This window comes from Cydia splendana, chromosome 8, assembly GCF_910591565.1.
Source record: "Cydia splendana chromosome 8, ilCydSple1.2, whole genome shotgun sequence".
NCBI lineage: Eukaryota > Metazoa > Arthropoda > Insecta > Lepidoptera > Tortricidae > Cydia > Cydia splendana.
The window spans coordinates 8,640,254-8,662,430 of NC_085967.1; the positions used below are offsets into that span (position 1 = coordinate 8,640,254).

A 22,177-nucleotide genomic window follows, 5' to 3' on the forward strand; every position below is an offset into this window, starting at 1 on the left:
AAGTTCTATACTGTACAACACTTAAGTCTCACAACAAATACACAACGGCTGCAATACCGCATTGTCTATTTTACAGGAGCACGTTACTATGTACAATGTTCTGATATGTGGTATGTACAGGCCCGGGCTCGGGGCGCGAGCGGCAGTATCACAGGAGCGGTGCGTGGTGCAGCAGCGGCAGCGGCGGCGCGGGCGGCGCGGCCGCGCGCGCGCGTCACACCAGCGAGCCCGGCTTCACGTCCAGCGGGTGCTCCGGCGACCGTCCGCCCACGCCGCCTTCCCCTTGGCTGTTCTCCTCCGAGTCCGAACACGAATCCGAACTGCCTTTTTTACCTCCGTTATGCGTTTTCACATGTTTCGCCAGGTGGTCTGACCGCATAAATCTCTTATTGCACACTGGACACGCGAACCTCTTCTCTCCGGTGTGCGTGCGCAGGTGCCGCTGCAGCTCGTCGGAGCGCGTGAACCTCTTCCCGCAGAATAGCCAGTTGCACACGAAGGGTCTTTCGCCTGTGTGCCAGCGAAGGTGGGCTTTTAGGTGGGACGTTTTGCCGTACACTTTCCCGCAGCCGGGTATGTGACAACTGTGAATGTTCTTTTTTCTTAGATGTGCGCCCGCGGGGCCCAGCCTCTCTGCTTCTTGGCAGTTGGGGCAGTCGCAGGTGGCTCGGCCGGCGTACCTACGCTGCGACCGGGGAGAGGGAGCCTGCGCGGGTGGCGCCGGCGAACCTGGCCCGTGCAGTCCGAACGAACCCTGCGTCGGCAACACGGACTTGTATGCGTCTTGAAGCAAATGCGGGGCAGGGGGTAGTAAGTGGGCACCACCGGATAGTGAATGCGTTAATTGCGAGTAGTCTTGGCCCGCGTAATTTGCCATTTGTCCTCCGACGTCTAACCATCCGCTGTGAACATCCCACCACGTACCGCCGACGGCACCGACGCCGCCCATTTCGGCAGCTTTTAAGGCACCACTACTGCCGCCACCACCGACGTTGAAGGGCCACGATTCATAGGGGTGTCGGGAGTACATCGAGCCGAGACTCGCACTGGATTCGCTTTTGCCTAGGAGTTGATCGCCAGATGACGGGAAATACAGGTCGTTTCCATAGGAGGGTGGTGCGGCACAAGATGTGGGTCCTCGGCCGTAGGGGGTGCAGGCGGGCGGCTGCGAGCGCGGTGCGCCGCCGCCGCCGGGCGGGGAGTGCGCGCCGGGGCTCTTCTTCCACGGGTGGAAGCCCTTGCCCACGGCCGCGTCGGCCAGCGGCGGCGGAGATTTACTCGACAGCTTGTTGCACTGCGCCGCCAACATCGCCAGGGGCGTGCCGCGTAAGCTCGGGTGTTCCTGGAAAGACAGACAACGGATAGTTAATTAACGAGATCGAAAAAAGAAGTCCTACGAGTTTAATTATCATCAACGGTGGGTTTAAACCGTGAGAACAGGCCCGAGTGTCGACTAAGATTTATGGCCTAATTTATATGGGAACTAACGTGGCGTTCGGCTCGTGCCCGGGGCGCTGAGAAATAATATAAATAAATTATGAGATGGTTGTAGTGTATTTACAATTAGGCGGCGGTGACAGCTCCCGGCCGCTACTGCGAGCCGCGGGACGTCGTAATTAATAAACGCTACCCGCGTCACTGGCCTTCCAATATTTATTATCTATTCATTAAAAAAAAAAACGTTTTTATGATTTCTAAGTAATATTAATTTAGAATAAGTAGATATTCTATTCCTATATACGATTAAGTTAGAGAATTTATTTGAATATAATATACTGATAGGCGTAAGCACTGCATTCATAAATAAAATTAGATCCCTAAGCACGTATAAAGCTAGAATAAGGGTGTAAAGCATAATCCATTCACCGTTGTTCATTTCAGCGAGTTAAAAATAAAGGTGAGCACACAAGGAACATCCGACCGGATATTTCACCCCAGCATGAGACACAAAGCGCCGATAAAAAAGTTCCATTGTGAGCAATAATAATATAATCCAGGGATCCGACACCGGGACACGGGGAACGGGGTGCGGCCACGCCCTGTACATTGTGATTGGCGCAGCTGTCGTGCCGTGTGTACGCGCCCTTATTCCTCATACTTGGAAAACTGAACCAGCGAATGAAAGAACAAATTTAATGAACGTTGAACATTTTATGAACTAGAGTCATGCCATGTTCGGAAAATTATCCTTAAAACAGAAGCGCTTTTTAGGACTACTTCCTTTTTTATACAGAATAACAAAACAGTCTCGAGTTTTTGTGAAGTTGTGTGCTAATAAATGTTAGAGTAAAACGAGTATTTCTCACAAATGTGAAGGTTGATGTTTTAATCAAGTTTTTTAACTAGTGTAAATAAGCAGCTACAGACGTTAAGACAGGTTTATCTTGCGATATCCGCATAGATATGAGTAGATGTAGGCCAACAACGGCATAAATACGACTGCCCCATAGCCCATGACAATTACGATTACCATAAAAAAATAATAAAACCATATCCAATTGCCACGGCGGTATAAAGTCGTGAGAGTTTACTCTTTAAGATATGTATATGTAGATAATAGGGTACCTATATTATTAGGTCTTTGATCTTTAGGCGATTCATAATCAGCTAGCATTTGTTCCGTCAATATTAAAATACCGACTAAATAAGTAGCCGACTATTTACGACCTACCTATGTGGCCAAGGCAACTATGAGTCAGACAAAATAAGTATTTTTCTTGCTCAATGTTATAGTTATTAGTCACTTAATAAATGAAATATGTCAAAATTAAATCCAGTTTCTTTAGATCTTTAGAATTCAATAGGTATTGAAAGAGTCAGTCGAAATTAAACCTCTGGCTTTATTTCAAGTTGGTTAAAATCATTTTCTGATCCATTGAGGGGTTCAATTTAGATACATATAGACACCTCTCGAAGCAATTTTGGGATAATATTAGAAGATGAGTGGTAGAATGTGTTCTGCCTTAGTCGGCGGCGCTGTCATAATTACCCTAGGCATTATGCTCCATTTGGGGCAGGCGCGGGCGCACCAAAACAGAGTGATATCGGTAATTGGTCGTCAACTGGCCGCCACGAGATTGAATCAAACCGTGGCGCCTCTCCGGCGCCGTGCACCGCATTACAATGTTGATGGCTTTTTCCTTGTCAAAAATGACGAAGATCTTTTGTCATAAAAAAATAAATAAAACACAAAGAGATTCACCGACCATGTGAGAGTCAATGAAGTCGGGTCAGGTAGCCAGGATGGGATAGGTTTGTTCATTAGGTGATTTTCAGTTTGAAATCGAGAAGTAATTAAGGTAGGTAGACTAGTTATAACAAATAACGTGAAAGATACGTCCTTGTAATATTTTTTTACATTGGATGTGATAGAGATGCGGCATGGGGAAAGCCTCAAACAAGCTGGACTAGAGAACGTTGTGTTAGGAGACACGTACAAATAGTCATTGCGAGGATCCTTGGATGTGGCTCCAGACGTCATTCGTCTGATTTGAATAAATGTCAATGAAGGAAATAGGTTCCTACTTCCCGAATACAATCAAAATGTTCATAATACAAAACAAAAGGAAAACCAGCAGAAATAATACATAATTCTCGTATGGGTCTCTAAGAGTTACGAGAGCCAGATCATAATTAGGCTAGCTAGTAGAATTTGAAAGGGTACCGGATGTATCAATGACCGCGTGGATCGGATTACTTAATTGCAGCCTTTAATGCAGTAGGCCAGCGCGGAGGAAACTCCGTGCCGTGCTGTGGGAATGCATTCCTCAATGACTCAGAATATTCAATCATATCAGAAGCCATTCAGATGCTGGCATATTCAACTAATATTTAAACAGATCTGTAAGTGAGTAAAAGATTCTTCCACATTCATATTTACAAATATAGGTACCATACTTGGTTGGTACTTAATGTTTAATTAATTTAAATAATAATTTCACTGAAGCCACAGTCCTATACAGGTTGAAATTTTAATCACCAGCCATACTGCGTCGTGACTTTTATAGGTCATACTGAACAACTTTTATTATGGGACTAATGCAAAATTCGCGAAATAAATTTGGCTGTCCCATAGAAATCAGCGGCATCACATCAGTCGGAATCTATGAATTAGCCAAATTTTATTTCGCGATTTCGGGATTGATCCCATAATAAAAGTTGTTCAGTATGTCCTACTTACTTTGTGATAGACAACAGACAACCGACAACACGCTCAGGGTCGGTTTACTAAAGGCAAATGCGACAGTCGTCTCAGAGTAACGCCGTTCGCACCTGTACGGCTACCACCAGGTTTGACATTGACAGATACGCTCGCGTCTACGTAAATTACTTTCTATACATCTCGCTTGCACTAATATGCGAGTACGAGCGAGATGCATAGAAAGTAAGTTACTTAGACGCGAGCGTATCTGTCAATGTCAAAACTGGTGGTAGTGCTTCTGTATTCAACTCAACTCAAAATATACTTTATTAGTGTAGGCCTAGCAACAAGCTCTTATGAATATTGTTGCCATAATCAGCATTACTGTCATAAATCTCTTACTATTTATCTGGTTATTATTAACTTTGCTATTTTAGACTAAATTGTGAGCTTGCAGACGTGTTTACCTACGGATTCGCAATTTGTAAGTTCAAGGTTTCATGCAATAACAATGACGTTTCATTGCATTTGCAAATACCTAATCGTAAGCAACTAATATCAGTACATTAGACGGGTCATGCGCCTTTCATCAGTTCATCACTTTCTCTGTTTTATCATGCCCACTTTTAACCATTGTCTTTTGAAATCATGTCACATTTCAGCATTTTCTTGTATCGAACTTCAAATGACGTCATCTTCTAATATTTTTAACAAAATATGTTATTCACCAACCAAATTTCCAATTTTCTCTCATATCGCAAATAAGTTTAATATCGTGGGCTGTAATTAAATTAATGTGAGAACCCATAAATCGTGAGTTAAACCTCCGCGGCACCGGCGCGGACGCAACTTGCCGCTGATTGGCTGATTTAAAATTATCCACCAAAATTATGATGAGCCGAAATGAATATTCAAGCGAAACGCTTATCCCGATGTGTTATTAAGATGATCGTGAAGTCGTTACTAACCAAATTGTATTTCATAAAATTCATAACTATACTTATGAGCTAATATTTTTAGACAACACGTTATTCGAGATAATAAGGCTTATCGTCTCATACCGCTCATATTAAATAAGATTATGATAATAATATTTGCTGATGCCAACATAAGCCAATAATGTACGAGTATACATATTATATTATAAGTTTACCTGCTTGAATAATAAACTAATTGACCTTTTGAATAAGGCGGTTAAAGCTATAAAAAATGCCTAATTTTTTTACCTTTCTAAAGTTTATAGTTTGAAGTCAATGATTTTAATTAAGTATAAGTAAAAACTCTTCTCTAATCGTGTGTGATAAATATCTTACACATTTTATGCAAATAATATGAATTACGATAGGTTTATATGTAGACAAAATGACTGTCTATTTAACTCTGATTTGGTGATTTCCAATAATGTGCGTCACTTTTGGTCTTTGAAATATTTCTAATTTAACAATAAGGATTTTATATCTCGCAAAAGCCCGTTCTAATTCGCGTCAAATAAGCCTGCGGCAAATTGCAGACGGCTAATTGCACAATTAGGGAATTATCGAACGCGTCCGGGGTGAAACCATACGCCATCGCTGTCGCCCCGACACCCCGGCTCCTATTCTAATGCAAATAAACGAGTTAAATTATCGCCTAATAATTTATATCAACATGACGGGATAAGTGATTTCGCAGTGGCTATGGACGATATTTTAACAGACAAAGTTTTACTTTTATCTTTCAGCTGCATCTTTGTAATACATATCTGTGTCCTCAAGATGCTATCAGATACAGGTTTATGTTGTTTACAAGAAGGTACCATCTTATTCTTAATACATTTCGACAGTCGGAATCACGACTCCGAAATCACCTAGTCGTCATATTCTGCTTTGTATCAGGATTCGAACCCCATTTCTTATATACTCCTGCTTCCATAGGCTAGGAGGCCGTCAAAAAAATAATTTCCGTTTTAATTATAATTATTGGGGGCGTTATAAGTAGCTTGTCGTCGATATAAGTATTGTCCTAAGACAAAATTATTTGATTTCCTTCTCATATGAAAAGTGCCTACTTATTGATTTCCAGCGAACGAGAATTTGTAAGTAAGTAGCATCAAAATACGATCATTAGGCTGCAAGGCAAGGGTCGGCGCCTGTCATTTGAAACTGACTGGGGGAAGTATCGATTAACTCTTCCTGTCTCTGCTATGTGAATTTCACAGCTACAATCAGGTTTATGGAGTGTTGGGCATTGTTAGTTCATTAGCAAAATCTCTCCATAAAAATATCTTTATCTATTACATAAATACATCAAGTTTTTAAAAGTTTATTAACATATCGTCTTAGTTAATTTGATATTTATTAGCTATTCTGGAGGGCCCAACCACCCTCAAGGACTTTGTTGTCTGAAATAAACGTTGTAACATCATATTTGAGAATCTCTGTTAGCCCCCACTGAAGACAAATATGTAATAAAATACTTAGTATAAAGGGTTCGGTTCGAATCCGGTCTTTATGACATAAGGTTTACTCGGGTAATTCCGAATGTCAAAAACTGTCGGATAATTCCGAAAGAGACTTTTATTATGATGGAATTAAGGGTGATTTTCATCTGAATTTCGGAATTATCCGACATTCGGTAATACCCGAATACACCTTATATGATATATGTATTATACTATTCTTGTTCAGAGTAAAAAAAATGAAATAAAAGATTTGGAGACCATGGTGGCCTGCAGTACCGTCTTTACCATAAGGGCACACGGGGCCCGTGCCGTGCCGAAGGACAGAGCGTAACAGTATATTTGATTACTATTTGATTACCCATAATAAATAGAAGATCATAGTAGAAAAATGTTAGTTTAATTAGCTTTCTTTACTTTCCAAGAGGGCCCCAAATTCTTATGTGCCCAAGGGTCCCAGCATAGTTTAAGACGGCCCTGGTGGCCTGGTGGGGTGTGTGATAACGCCAAGATTGCGAATTCAAGTCCTACTAAATAGTGCACTTATAGGTTTTAGCCCTCTGACCAAAATATATAGAACTATCTCAAGTTACTAAACAATATAAAGTAAAGAATGTTTCTTTATTACGTCATATTTATTTCCCGCAGTCGAAACTAAATTTAATGACGTTTCACAGTTTGGCGGTGATGGTCTAAGTGAGTAAAGCGTGAAACCGCGTAGTTATCCGCGGCCATTAGACCGACACCACATGGCGATCGCGTCAAATTGGGCCGAAACAAATTATTTATTTAAAGGGAAATTACCGACTTGTGACGCCGCCCGACTTTGACGCATGCCCGACATGTGGGGGACCGAGTTTTTGTCCAGATTCGGTATTATGTTCTATGGAATATGGAATTGTAGGGGCATAAGAGAAGTTTTTTTCGATAAAATATTTGTCTTGCTACGTTTAGGGCCAACGTGACCATAATGTTTATCGAGTGTCGATCGCAGCACGTCTCAACTCTCATCTAACGCATCCATCAGCAATTTGGGCAGATTACGTATTGTTTCTCCGCGATTATCGGAACGTTTCAATAAAATCGCCGCCTAGTCGGTAATGTGAGCGTTTAAATTTGATAAGTCGATGAAATTGTGTGGTAATGTGTCGGACATGAGCGCCCACTCGCTGTCGAGCCCCGAGGCTCCGCTAGTGCTCTGTCGAAAGTAACATTATAGCCAGAGCGCGTTCTTTACTTTAAAAAAACTTCTGCATATATGTATATAATCTTTTATCGTAGATATGTTTAAATATAACAAAAACTGGCGCTTGGTTATCCAACATACACAGTGCACATAGACTTTATACTTATAATTACTTACCTAGTTTATTATTGCTACATACTAAAAAATAGATACTTGAATGTTACATATACGCTTATAAAATATATCACAACGCATACTGTTCTGAAATGTGATTAAAAAAACAATAATTTTCCATCGTACGAGTATCCTTTTCAAAAAAAGTGTCGAAACACCATCCAATTTAGAAGGACATTTAAACCGTCAAAGTTCTGATCGAAATTACCCACCAATATTTTGCGTGACGGAATTTGCTACACAAATTTTCTGAGTGAGACCGACCTTCACCGGCTGGGACCAGATAATAGGAGTACCAATTTGAGAAACCAGTTTCAGACGAATAAAAAACAAGCGGTCGAATGGAAACAAGGGACTCCCTTCCACTTTGGCTTTTGTGCTGTCGCTTTGTGGCAGAGCTACAGTCAACATAATATAGCTGCTTTTTTTACTCTTAATTACTCGAATGTTGAATCAAATTATTTAAGTGGCCGAGAACTGGCTCAGGTACATTTATGATGTTGGAATAAGGTTTAGTCTTTTGCCACAAGCCACATCTTAAAACAATTATGATTCCGGTTATTTTACACTCATGTAATAAAACACTAACAGCAGAATACACGGACAAGAAACGCATAAATTTGAAAAGGATTCATTGCCAATGAGCCATGGAGTGAGCCGAGTTTAAGAATTAGTGAAAGACAATCACCCGGTCCAGAATAGAATAGAATAGAAAGTTCTTTATTGTTTATCATTTTTGTTACATACCTACAAATATCCATCTATCCCTCGGTGTTAAAAAGTGACAGTTATTTTATCACGTGGATAAAGGCATCCATAATACGCATGCTGGAGCGGTATTATGGTCGCATTTTTATCACCTGTCATGCCATGTGTCACTTTCGCACGTATATATTTATTTTGTTAGATCGTGAAAGGCATCTTAGCCTTACAGAGCATTTTTATCTTTATCAGCAACATCATCTTCGTTTTTACATACATATTACTAGCTTCTCCCCGCAAGTGTCTGCGTGGTATGATGATGATATAAAAATTATCCTATGTCCTTTCTCGGGCCTCAAACTATCTCTATACAAAATTTCATCTAAGTACCTAAATTTATTCAGGGTTTAATAGTGGAGAAGTAAGAGACAAACAGACAGAGTTATTTTTGCATTTATATTAGGTATTTATAGAGATGATTTAATTACGGTAAAAATAAGCTTACTTGAAAGCAAAAACAGTATAATTAAATATGATTATGATCAAGAGGTGACAAAATCAACGTAATAACGTCGTTGTCACAATAAATGTTTCGATTTACCCTATCGACGCAGCTGACAAAAACTTAAACACCCAATAATTACACCTAGCATACAATGATTATAATAATTAATACCGACATCAAGTAATTCAATCATTATAGCAGAACAATGGCAATTAAAATTGTGAAATTAATTGCACCGAGACATGGCATGGCGAAGTGTGGAGCGTTTTAAATTTCAGGGTCCCTTTGACAACTGAACCACAGAGGGGCCTTTAACAGGAGCAATAAATTAAACTGTAGGCTGTACTCCTCAAACTGACCAACATTTGTTCAGGAACTTTTAAAAATAACTTATGTTTTGATTATTATTACACTTTAAAGTTTATTCTAAGATGCAATGTTTCGCAAATTTTGTCATGTTTAAAGCGTGAAAGCCAACGTCAAAGACACTGATTACAGCGTACAATGAAAATAATATTTAATTTGTATGAAAAAGTATAAATCAAAAGATTTCATAATTTTTAAAAGTTGTTAGTCAAAAGTCATATCGTTTGAGGAATACAATATATGGTTTAATTATTTGCCCGTGTTACAGGAAACACCCCCGGTATATAATACCAGATACGCTCAACAAAATAAATATTGGACATGTATACGTACAATTTAGTATCTAATACTAAATACCTAATACCTATAAAGTTTTCTTGGGTCGATCAAATTAACTGAGGTTAGCTGGAACAGATCCCTCTTAGAGATAAGTTCGCCTTTTACTATCTAATGTACTCGTATATCTGCTGTTACCTATCCTTGTTTCGTACAATAAATGTATTACTTACCTACTAATGTCGATGTTACAGTATCCTTTGCGTATTTGTAAACCGAGGTGACATTAACTTTCAATACAATTACTTATGAGTTATGATATTTTAACAAAGTCCAGTTTTTTTGTTGTTATCCTGCCTAAACCTATACCCGATAGATATGGTATACCAAAATATCCATTCGTTTAACACTGAACAAAAACTATAGCGATTTTTACACATAATAGTGTGCAAAACGTTCAAGTTGATGAACAAGACCAAGTGCGGGTATAGGTAATAGTAATATAATATATGTTGATGACAATTTTAGCCAGTCTTTCTCGGATACCACTAGGACAATGCCGTCCTCAAAACGTCGGAGGTAATTTTAAAACTTAATTATATGCAACTAGCTGACCCGGTGAACTTCGTTTCACCTAACAAATGCATACATTTGTTTTTTTTTTTTGCACGTTAAGTACGGATTATACAATCATTATATTACAGGCATTATATCAACAAATACGTATACGTACCTAAATTTTTCGGTTAGTATCTGTTGTATCGGTTCACTATTATATGACTTGTACGAAACAGGCAACATTATACTAAAATATGTCAATGTCTTGCATTCAAATAAGCTTGTGGAATATAACGCGAAGTTTTCAAATTATCATTACACACATCTTTGATTCCAAAATAATCATCATTTTCGAATTCTGCACTCCCTGAAACCTATAAAACGACACCCATGACGACTTTCATGACAAAGTGCACGGCAGACATCTTGGATTCCAAAATAGTCATTTTTTTCGAAACCGGTACTCCCTAAAACCTATAAAACGACACCCGTGACGACTTTTATGACAAAGTGCACGGCAGACATCTTAGATTCCAAAATAGTCATTATTTTCGAAACCGGCACTCCCTAAAACCTACAAAACGACACCCATGATGACTTTTATGACAAAGTGCACGGCAGACATCTTGGATTCCAAAACAGTCATCATTTTCGAATTCTGCACTCCGTAAAACCTATAAAACGACATCCATGACGACTTTTATGTCAAAGTGCACGGCAGAGATCTTGGATTCCAAAAGAGTCATTATTTTCGAAACCGGCACTCCCTAAAACCTATAAAACTACACCCATGACGACTTTTATGACAAAGTGCACGGCAGACATCTCGGATTCCAAAATAGTCATAATTTTCGAAACCGGCACTCCCTAAAACCTATAAAACGACACCCATGATGACTTTTATGACAAAGTGCACGGCAGACATCTTGGATTTCAAAACAGTCATCATTTACAAAACCGGCACTCCCTAAAACCTATAAAACGACATCCATGACCCATAACCCTGATGAGTTTCCTATAAGCAAGACCTACTCTGCGAGAAGAAAACCTGCACTGTCGGTACCCACGCATAGACTCCAGAAGTCAGGGAAGTCCTTAAATGTAGTAGGTGCCAAAATCTATAATAAATTACCTGAGGTAATAAAAAATTGAGTACCTACTGAACGACGCTTCACACGTGAACTCAAAACGTTTTGCACAACAAAAGCATACTACTCGGTGAAAGAATTTTTGGATGAATGACTAAATATGTCGAAAGTCGTAACCATGAAATGAATACGTATAGGTATAATTATAACTTTCATGACATTTCATCTGTATAATTCAATTCAATGAAATTGTGTTTAAATTATGTTCAGTATAATTCATTAATCATTATATTTAATCAAATCAACTTGCATTGAAGCGTATTGACTTGTATATAAATGTAAATTTCATTTAATATTATAATAATGTTTGTTCCCCTAATTGTAAATAATTTATGAATATGACGATGTACAATTAATACAAATAAAATATAATCTATTCTATTCTATTCATGATGACTTTTATGTGAAAGTGCACGACAGACATCTTGGATTCCAAAACAGTTATCATTTTCGAATTCTGCACTCCGTAAAACCTATAAAACGACATCCATGACGACTTTTATGTCAAAGTTCATGGCAGACATCTCGGATTACAAAATAGTCATTATTTTCGAAACCGGCACTCTCTAAAGCCTATAAAACGACAACCATGATGACTTTTATGACAATGTCCACGGCAGACATCTTGGATTCCAAAACAGTCATCATTTTCGAAACCGGCACTCCCTAAAACCTATAAAACAACACCCATGATGACTTTTATATCAAACTGCACGTCAGACATATTTGGATTCCAAAACAGTCATCATTTTCGAATTCTGCACTCCCTAAAACCTATAAAACGACATCCATGACGACTTTTATGATCAAATGCACGGTAGACATCTCGGATTCCAAAATAGTCATTATTTTCGAAACCGGCACTCCCTAAAACCTATAAAACGACACCCATGATGACTTTTATGACAAAGTGCACGGCAGACATCTTGGATTCCAAAACAGTCATCATTTACAAAACCGGCACTCCCTGAAACCTATAAAACGACATCCATGACGACTTTTATGACAAAGTGCACGGTCGACATCTTGGATTCTAAAACAGTTAACATTTTCGAAACCGGCTTCCCTAAAACCTATAAAACGACACCCATGATGACTTTTATGACAAAGCGTTTGGCTGCCATCTTTTTTTTTTACGTACAAAAATGACCCCCTGTCAACTTTCCATCGAGATTTAATCGAAAATTTAGTCGATTAATATTCAGATTAATTCAATTTCAATCGTATGTTAGGCGACTGAATTAATCGCGAATAATTTAATCGTCGATTAAATTTGACGATTTACTTTTTTATTCGATTAATTAGTCGAATAAAAAGTTATTCGATTAATACTCATCTGTGGTCAAGTCTGTCGTTTCGATTCATATGACATTTCCGTAATTTGATGAAAATCGACAAAAAAAAACGATACAATTAAAACAAAAACCAAATGACAATAAAATTAAATTCGATGTGAAAAAAAGGTTATTTAATAATACAAACAAATAATACAAAGTTGCAAAAATCGGCATTAAAATCGATTAGACTAATTCGTTTATAATCGCTACATTTGACAAACGTGATGTAACCTTATGGTTAGCCTCATCACTATAGTGCATGCACAAATATAAATATGTCAATCCGTTGTCATTACTGTCACTATTTTACAATTTTAAAATCTCAAATACGGCGTAATCTTAATATTGTGGATATATCTTGTCGGTTCGAAACCCTTTTTTAAATACGTTCTTTAATTTGAGGTGAGAGTTTACCGTATCGACGGGATGAACATCAAATGTTTGACAGGTAAGATACAAAGGAACATTTTGTATGGGAATGATTTTTCTTTCATTATTTTGTTTTCGTCAATTTTTTCAATGGTTTTAACAGTTATTCTGCTATTCTGTGCCGAGACTAATCCAACAAATCAAAAACCATGAAAATCGGTCCAGCGCTTCTCGGGTTATGGGTGCTGGAACAAACACGACTTTGTTTTATATAAGTATATAGATATAGATATAGATTATGTCCCGTTCATAGAGTTATATATTTGACAGAGGGAATGTCACTTAAGACAAACTGTGACACTGCAATGGCGGACGGTTTGAAAGTGTGCGTGTAGACGAGTGATACCATGTAGCACAAATTCTACCCTAACGATGAAACAATTAATTTCAATATCGTCCTTGTTTTCAAATATTAAAATAGGACAGTTTTACTCAATAAAAAAGTGTGCACCTAACTGATTTTATAGGTCTTGAAAATGGTCATTTTCATTTAACTTGTACAAGTTAAGCGCGACTTAAGTCGTGTTTCAGTAACGTCTAACCGTTACATTCCTGACAAAATGCATGGGATTTGACATTGACCGTCAGTCTTGTAAACGATTGCTAACTGGCCGTTTAAGGTGTTCAATTGAGTGAAAATGCCCAAATGCTCATTGTTGCACAATTACTTTGAGCAAATATTATTTTCAATACCTAATGATATTTAACTTGTAACATATCTGGTTTTAAACAAAAAATAAATATAAGGTAAATGTACTAGTGCTCGACATGTTAATGCCCAATAGATGACACCTTGCTGTCACCTCTACTGACAATGACTTCAGTTTCAAGATGACATGTACTGGACTGGGACCGCGTCGAGCACCATGAGTATGTTCACCTTACATAACAAATTAACGTTAACTATCAAACATTATTCATGTAAACGTCTTTAATCTCCTTATTATTGGGAAATTACCATACCGACCTAGTTTGAAATGCAAAATCAATAATTTAGCTATTTACCTAAATATCCTAAATGATCTCTTTCATCTCTTATATACATAATGATTTAATAAGAAGGGCATCAATTACCCTACTTTCGGGAAATTACTCTATTCAACTTACTGGTCACACTCCTGTTTCGCATTTATAAACAATGAAATATGGAGATTTTATGTACTATACCGTGATAATTGATAAAATTAGCTATGAAAAGTAATTCCGTCAATTTTTTTCTTTCGATCGGTACAATTCTTGCAGGATTTAACTAGGTACGCATGCCGGCATATTTTACATTTTTCTTGGACAAATTTACTTCACTGACGTTGCGATCCGTCTGACGGCAAATTGGTGGATGAGGGCATTGAGATAACTGTCAATGTGTGTGTGTCACGCGTAAATACTAGGAAATTGGTGGATGATGGAATCACAGTTTTTGTCTTAGCAAAACTACGTCCGTAGTATTCTAGGTCCATGGTCCCGTTTTCGTAATTAAAAATATTCATTACTTGCCTATAGGTATAGTGTCGTAATCCTACCTTTATTTGCCCTTTAGTTTAGAATTTCTTTCATATTTAACACGAGTATTGACTTTCAACACAGAGCGAGTACCTTAAGGCATATTGATAGCATTGTATAGATAAGTTCAAGGCCGCATTGCATACAAGGAATACAATGTGATAGCAGCATCGCGTGTGTCGGCACGTCGCCGACGGCCCGCTCTCGAGGTTTCTCGGAAAACGTCGTTAAACTCACGTATTTTTGGTAGCAACTTAATGCCAGTAATTTCCTCAGAAATCATTATAATTAGCTCAATTTAAACCATAGTAACAAACAAATAAAATGGTTAGACTAAAGTGTGCCGCAGGGCACGCGAGACTTGCTTTATTTCCCTGGTTGTCTATCCGATCTATGTCTACAAGATTACCTAAAACGATTAATAGCTAAACCCGTTCTTAATTTTACATCTTAGCATTATGACATTTTTGTTACATATTCAAACTTATTAAAAACTAACGACATAAGCTATGTATACTAAGAATCATACGTACGATAAGGTATAGAATATTAATAGGTATATTGTTTTTCTTTATTTTCTTTATGCCCATCGGCTCACAAACCTCCTCATGGTTTGGCCTACGATGGGTCTTGTATTAACTTTCTAGACTGTAATTTCTTTGTTTATTCAATAAATTAAAAAAAAATGTCCACTTGTCCATTTCCAAAAGCAAATGATACATAAACATTTATTTCGACTTTATTTTAATTGTTATTCGTACTCTATCATGCTATTTTTTCCCAACGTATGAATTATCGACCTTCTCAATGACAGTGTTGTAAATAAAAACCGCAATAGCACATGTCAATACAATGGCACGCTGCAATTAGTTGACATTTCATTCGCTCCTACGGTAATAGCGTGGAACTGGCAGTGGATGTGGCTTCAGTAATTTTCTTCGACTTCTGTTTCACATTTTTTTACATTTAACAAATTGAACGTGGGGTATTAATTGCTGAGAAAATTACCGACGCAGCGCCGCGGGGCCTAAACCACAAAGACGCGGCGCACTAACGACCTGAAGTCCTCGTAAAAACGAACAATTATGAATTCAAGACGTTATTTCTTTGCGAATTACTTCTAGGTAAGTACCTATACAGCCAAACCAAGTTTTCAACAACACTACCAGTAAATATGTGATATTCATATATTTATATAATAATGGAGTTAAGTATTTGGGCAACCATGCGAGCTTGGGACATGAATAACGTAGGTAGGTACAACAGACGATGTATTCATAGGTAAAGTATAAATACTTAATATTACGTCGGTATACATGTGTTAGATTTTTGCGTGAAAGCTTAGGAGGAAAATTCGCTTAAAAATATGCGCATGTATATCTAATCCATTTCATAGATCTATCGTTAAGGAGATATAAATTGTAATAAGAGATAGATCGTAAGATTTTCGAAAGCAGTTAGTCATTTGTAACAATAGCAACAATTAGGTAATAAGGCGAAACACTATAATTTGGTGGGCCGGGTTGACTAGAATGGTGTGGAACAATCGTGGCTCGAAGACTGCGGCGATTACAAGGCGCTGAGTGCTCAATCGTCACGTAGCGGCGCAAGAACAAAGCGACGTATTAAACAATTGAACGGCCACAAAAAGTCCCATAATTCAATTTGCATCCCGCTAGATGAATGTAATCGCCGGCAAGAACTGTGGGTACGGTTACGGGCCGCGGGCGGCCGCCTGAGAACGGCTTTCGCCACTTTTCAACACTTCTGTGAATCGATTACCTAGATGCTAGGTTTCTTTCCATGTTACTTGAAGTAAGTACCTCATAACACTCTGTTGATGTCGAGATTCTTGTTTTACGCTGTCAAGTTTTTGTGATGCGGCCTTTGTTCGTGTCATGGATGCATGTTGCTTGTTGCCATTGTGTCAGGTAAATGATACAATTGTTTTAAGGCCTGGACCCGAAAAGCTGTGTTGTTATGAGGTATCGATTTACAAATTGTGTATCGAGTGCATGTCGACGGTTGGTATCGGCGAGGTGACTCGCGCATTATTATGATAATGCAAGACGATGGTATCGCGCTATCCGCTCTACACAATTGAATTAGCATAGCGCGGCGTCGGCCGCGACGGGCGGTCCGGGCCACGCGACCACCTAAGTACTTCATCTCCTATTCCGCTTCGTAGATCTCTGATAGGAATCGAATCACAGCACTCGGGTGAAAGAGCCGATGATACCTTGTAGATGTTTTACATCCAATCGAAAGTATCAATAGTAGGTTTTAATTTAATCAATATCTTTTTCTAGCTAACGTCAAATAAGCTAAAGAGCCCAAATTGATTAACTGTCTAAACCCTAATATGTGTTATTAACGATTTAACGATCAAAAGTGACTCATTATTTTAGATACAATCAGTACTATGAGAGTAATCTATAGGTATACATTTCCTAGTCATAAAATCAAAATCAGTTCCCTGTTGGACTAAAACGTCTCCTAAGTATTTCATTAGCAACTGTTCGTGTGCAAGTTGTGCAACCCTCATCGTTCCCTATGGTTATGCGTGTAGCGTCGGTTCAACTAATTTTTTGTTAATTTTTTTTACTGATATAGATAATTCACGAATGTAGAGTACCTCCTGTGGTTCCACTCCTGTCCCAAACTGCATGCAACTAGGCAAATTGAGCTAAACGTTCCACACGTCTGCGCTGCGGTCACTCGCGAGTTATGAATGGTGGGTGTTGAATGAGCGACCGCGGCGACCGCAGCGCTTGTCAGCTGCGTTTATGGACGTCCAGTAATTATGCTGCACCCTACATGGACGTGCTCGAATAAGCGCATATGAATTCTGATGCTTCAGTGCTTGTAGTGCGTTGATGCTTTCAGTGTCTAAGTCACAAAAAGTTGAAAACTTAACGGCTTGAAGGTCAACAAGGGTGAAGAGCGTGTAACCTATAACTAATACCTGCGTTATTTTAAATCAATTAAGCGAGTTAAGACTTAGGTATTATCATTTATCGCTTGCTTAACCTTATTATATTGCACAAGAAGTGTACAATTTACGATAGTGTAAGTCATAAAATTACACCCCGTAGGTATCAGTTAGGATTATTCGACGTTCATGCCAATATCGTTTCTTCCTATTCGCAATTCTGCACAACCTGAATTCCACACAATAGTATTTCACCACATTCGCTATTGTGAACAGTCATTATTTGTGTACAGTAGCGATTCTTCTAGCGATTTTTCCTATTCGCAATTCTGAACAATCTTCGTTCCAAATTTGAATTTTACGCGAACTGATAAGAAATTTCTGATGTAAATACCTACACTACTACCCGCCTACATGTTATAAATACAGGTGTGGGGTTGAGCACCCTTGTTATGTATATCAACGTTATACTAACTAGCAAAAAGCAGAGCTTTGTAAGGGCTCGCGAAGGTTTTCTACCTTAACGTACCGAACCGGTTGCTGTCCGGTACGCCTGTCTGTTACAGCTTTTACTTTGTCCTTTAAAAACGTGTCCAGTCGACAAAATCAAATTGCCAATATCATCCACACGTAATATACAATTTCATAAGTGCATTACATCCTACACGGTCGCCCAGTACTTTTTGTAAGGAACCCAACTGGCTTTCCTACATAATGTTGGGTCAGCGAGCCAATGTTCTTGAATTTATTTTTGCGTCCACTCCACACAATTGATCGAAAAACTATCCCGTCTGGACACCTACTGGCGGTAATCACGCTGCTCCGCACATAAACTAACACACACAATTCCACTAGGTACAGCCAGGGTCCAGCATCAGCTCTATCTTGGGTACTGCTCTTCCAAGTTCTCATTAAGACGTGTCAGATGACCAAAACAGCGTGTGCCTATGTTGCACCAAACCTGAGTTCCACTAGGTACAGCCAGGGTTTAGCATCAGCTCTATCTTGGGTACTAATCTCCTAAGTGCTCATCAAGACGAGTCGGATGGCCAAAACAGCGTGTGCCTATGTTGCAACAAACCTGAGTTCCACTAGGTACTGCCAGGGTTCAGCATGAGTTCTATCTTGGGTACTGTTCTCCCAAGTGCTCATCATGACGAGTCGGATGTCCAAAATAGCGTGTATCTATGTTGCATCAAACCTGATCGAGTTCCACTAGGTACAGCCAGGGTTCAGCATCAGCTCTATCTTGGGTACTACTTTCCTAAGTTCTCATCAAGACGAGTTGCATGACCAAAACAGCGTGTGCCTATGTTGTATAAAACCCGAGCTCCATTAGGCACTGTCAGGGTTCAGCATCAGCTATCTTGGGTACTGAAAGTACTGATCTACCCAGTGATCATCATGACGAGTCGGATATCCAAAACAGCGTGTGTCTATGTATGTTGCATCAAACCCGAGCTCCACTAGGTACTGCCAGGGTTCGGCATCGGCTCTATCTTGGGTACTACTCTCCTAAGGGCTCATCAAGATGAGTCGGATGACCAAACCATAATGTGCCTTTGTTACACCAAACCTGAGTTCCACTAGGTACTGCCAGGGTACTGGGTCATTTTGCTGAACTGCACGCCGACGTTTCGATTGGCGTGCAGTTCCCATACAAGTTGCAGTCGGGTTGTAGTCCGTCTGTATCGGCCCTAAGTCACTGAAGTTTGTATTAATTATGCTTATCTTTATTTATAATTTTAGCAGTTCCAAGCAATAGTAACACTAAAGGCGCCATTCATTAATTACGTAAGACAATTTTTGCCAGCTTATGACCCCCTCCCAACCCTATGTAAGAAATAATAAGAATAGGCTGACCCCGTCCAGCCACCAATATAATTTATTTTCAAAAAAATATTTTTATGAATGTTTATTTGTACCTGTACAAAGGTACTTGAGCTCGTTTAATCTAACTCTGCACCGTGTTTGATAGCATAGAGTGTGGAAGTATTATTTTAAACGTCATAATTTCATAGAAATTTAAAAAAATATCGCATCTTTGTGATCTTACTTAAGAAATATGAAAACCCCCTCCCACCCCCTTGTAAGAAAAAATAAGATATGTTCGACCCCCCTCCACCCCAAAATCGTCTTACGTAATAAATGAATGGCGCCAAAACTGTATCTCGAACTGAAAATACCCGATTTAAGTTTGCTAACACAACATGACTGATCATCACATCGTCAGCCTCACAAAACATACGAGTAACCTCCGCAGTAAATATACAGCAAGATTGATTGTTCTAGTAGGTATTCACAAAAACTTAATTGCTAAAATGGGAATCAAACCCAGTGAAGAGAGGTGGGTTGAATCCAAAATTGCACCCACTTTGGTATTCATCGTTTTTAATGGCGTAAGCGCCATCGACATTATTGAACTTGAAAACACCACATAGGTATCGTATTGTCTGAATACCCACAACACAAGCCTTCTTAAGTAGTCAATTTGTATAAGAATGTCCAATATTTATATATTTATTTATTACTAACGCCATCTGTTAGAGAAAGAAATAATTAACATTAGCACGAATGTTAATTCATCATTTTGCCAACAGAATAGTATTGTAATAGTATTGTAGTAATACAAAGTGTTATTACTTTATTTTATTTTTTTAGGTTTATAAAATGATATTTTTATGTTTGATAACACATCTAGACATGAATTTAAATTACTATGTTAAATTTCAAACCTAACAGTGCAGTAGTTTTTCCGTAAAGTGTACCACAAGAATGCATAGTTCGTCGATTAGTGATAGGGCTCGCTTCGCTCGCCCTAATAAGCATTTGACACTTAAACCAGTTTTATTATAATTACGTGAAATTTGTAATAAAAGTCTAAAAACAGGAGCTTGCTTTTTTTTTATACCACATCGGTGGCAAACATGCATACGGCCCGCCTGATGGTAAGCAGTCACCGTAGCCTATGGACGCCTGCAACTCCAGAGGTGTTACATGCGCGTTGCCGACCTTTGCTTTTTTGGCACATCGCAATTGTTAGATATAAGTTACTCACTCGTATTATCTAAATTGTCAAATGAAAGTTAAAATATAACGATACCCTAAAAGCTAAATATTGTGACGTGACATTAAAGCCATCTATGACAGGCGCGGTTTAAAGCTCCAGCCCGAGTGCGAGTATTCATGGAGGCTCCTCGAGTGGTGAAATATGGCGCGGGGCTAATGGCGCTCCACGACCCTCTAATGGCAAGTAGCCGGGGAAAGATTGTTAAGTAAAGGAACTGCTTGCGCGTTTATTGTTCCTGTGTTATCGTTGTCAGTAAACAAGTTTGTAAAGTTTGAAAAGAAGATTTGTATAAGCCATATATGGCAAGCAAATGGGTGACATAGCCTCATACATATTTAATACATCAGACTGTGTGGGCTTGTAGGGTACCTACGCCAAAAATGAATATAACATAAATACACAAAAATACCAAATGTAGGTTAGTAGTGTAATTTGAATCGGAACTGTCAACGTAAGCACAACTCACAAGTCACAACATCTACATGGATTTTTCTCAATATCCTCTAGCAGGGCACAAATCGCTACAAGTATTTCACAGAAATACCAATGGTAAAGTAGAATTTTATTATTTTTGTTTAAATTTGTAATGACCATTAGTTATTTATTTATTTACTTATAAACAGAAAAACGTAGATATTTAAACGGTGTTGCATACAGTAACGGTATACAAGAAATATGTTTATTAAATTACTAACTAGTCAACGATCGTGACTAGATATGTATTGATTAATTCCAATTAAATTGATTTAATTTTCCGGCTATCGATCATAATAATTGAAAAATTGTTATCGGCAACGGTTTTTTTCGAAATTGGATAAAGCACGCGCCTCTCACGTCCGCGGGTAATTACTTAATTACAAACTTAGTGCTTGCAAATGAGACTAAATAAGTAAACAGTAAGTAGGTTAAGCTTCGTTAATAACCGTGACAGCGGCAAATGTGCTTAAGCGCATTTAGAAAATTACTACCTGCACCTAGCGTAATGTAATACAAGAAAGGGGTTGAGCGGAATAACAAAAATTCATATCGATTAAACTGAAAGCGTAACGGTACTCATTAACTTAGCTTAGGAGATCTAGGTTGTTTCAGTCCATTTACAGATTTACGACTACACAAGACAATTATTGTCTTGTGTAGTCGTAAATCTGTAAAAAAAAGATGTTCGTTGAAAATTGCATGGAAATAGGTAGTTATTGTTCAACGAACATTAGCGTCGACGTTTTGTTTTCTTTTTAACCCCCGACACAATATGAGGGGTGTTATATGTTTGACGCCAATGTCTGTCTGTCTGTCTGTGGCATCGTATTATAGCTTTCCAACGGATGGACCGAATTCGATGCGGTTTTTTAGGGTTCCGTACCTCAAAAGGAAAAAACGGAACCCTTATAGGATCACTCGTGCGTCTGTCTGTCTGTC

General features: G+C 38.7%; 1 protein-coding gene across 4 annotated transcripts in view; it reads right to left on the bottom strand.

The window, feature by feature from the left end:
• Window positions 1-214: 214 nt before the first annotated feature.
• The window catches only part of LOC134792791 (transcription factor Sp9), a 102,420-nt gene continuing 80,457 nt past the window's right edge, over window positions 215-22,177 (bottom strand). For all 4 annotated transcript variants that reach the window (XM_063764137.1, XM_063764134.1, XM_063764135.1 and 1 more), the window contains one exon: window positions 215-1,342. In XM_063764137.1, coding sequence (XP_063620207.1) covers window positions 215-1,342 — 1,128 coding nt within the window. The remainder of the gene's footprint in view (window positions 1,343-22,177) is intronic.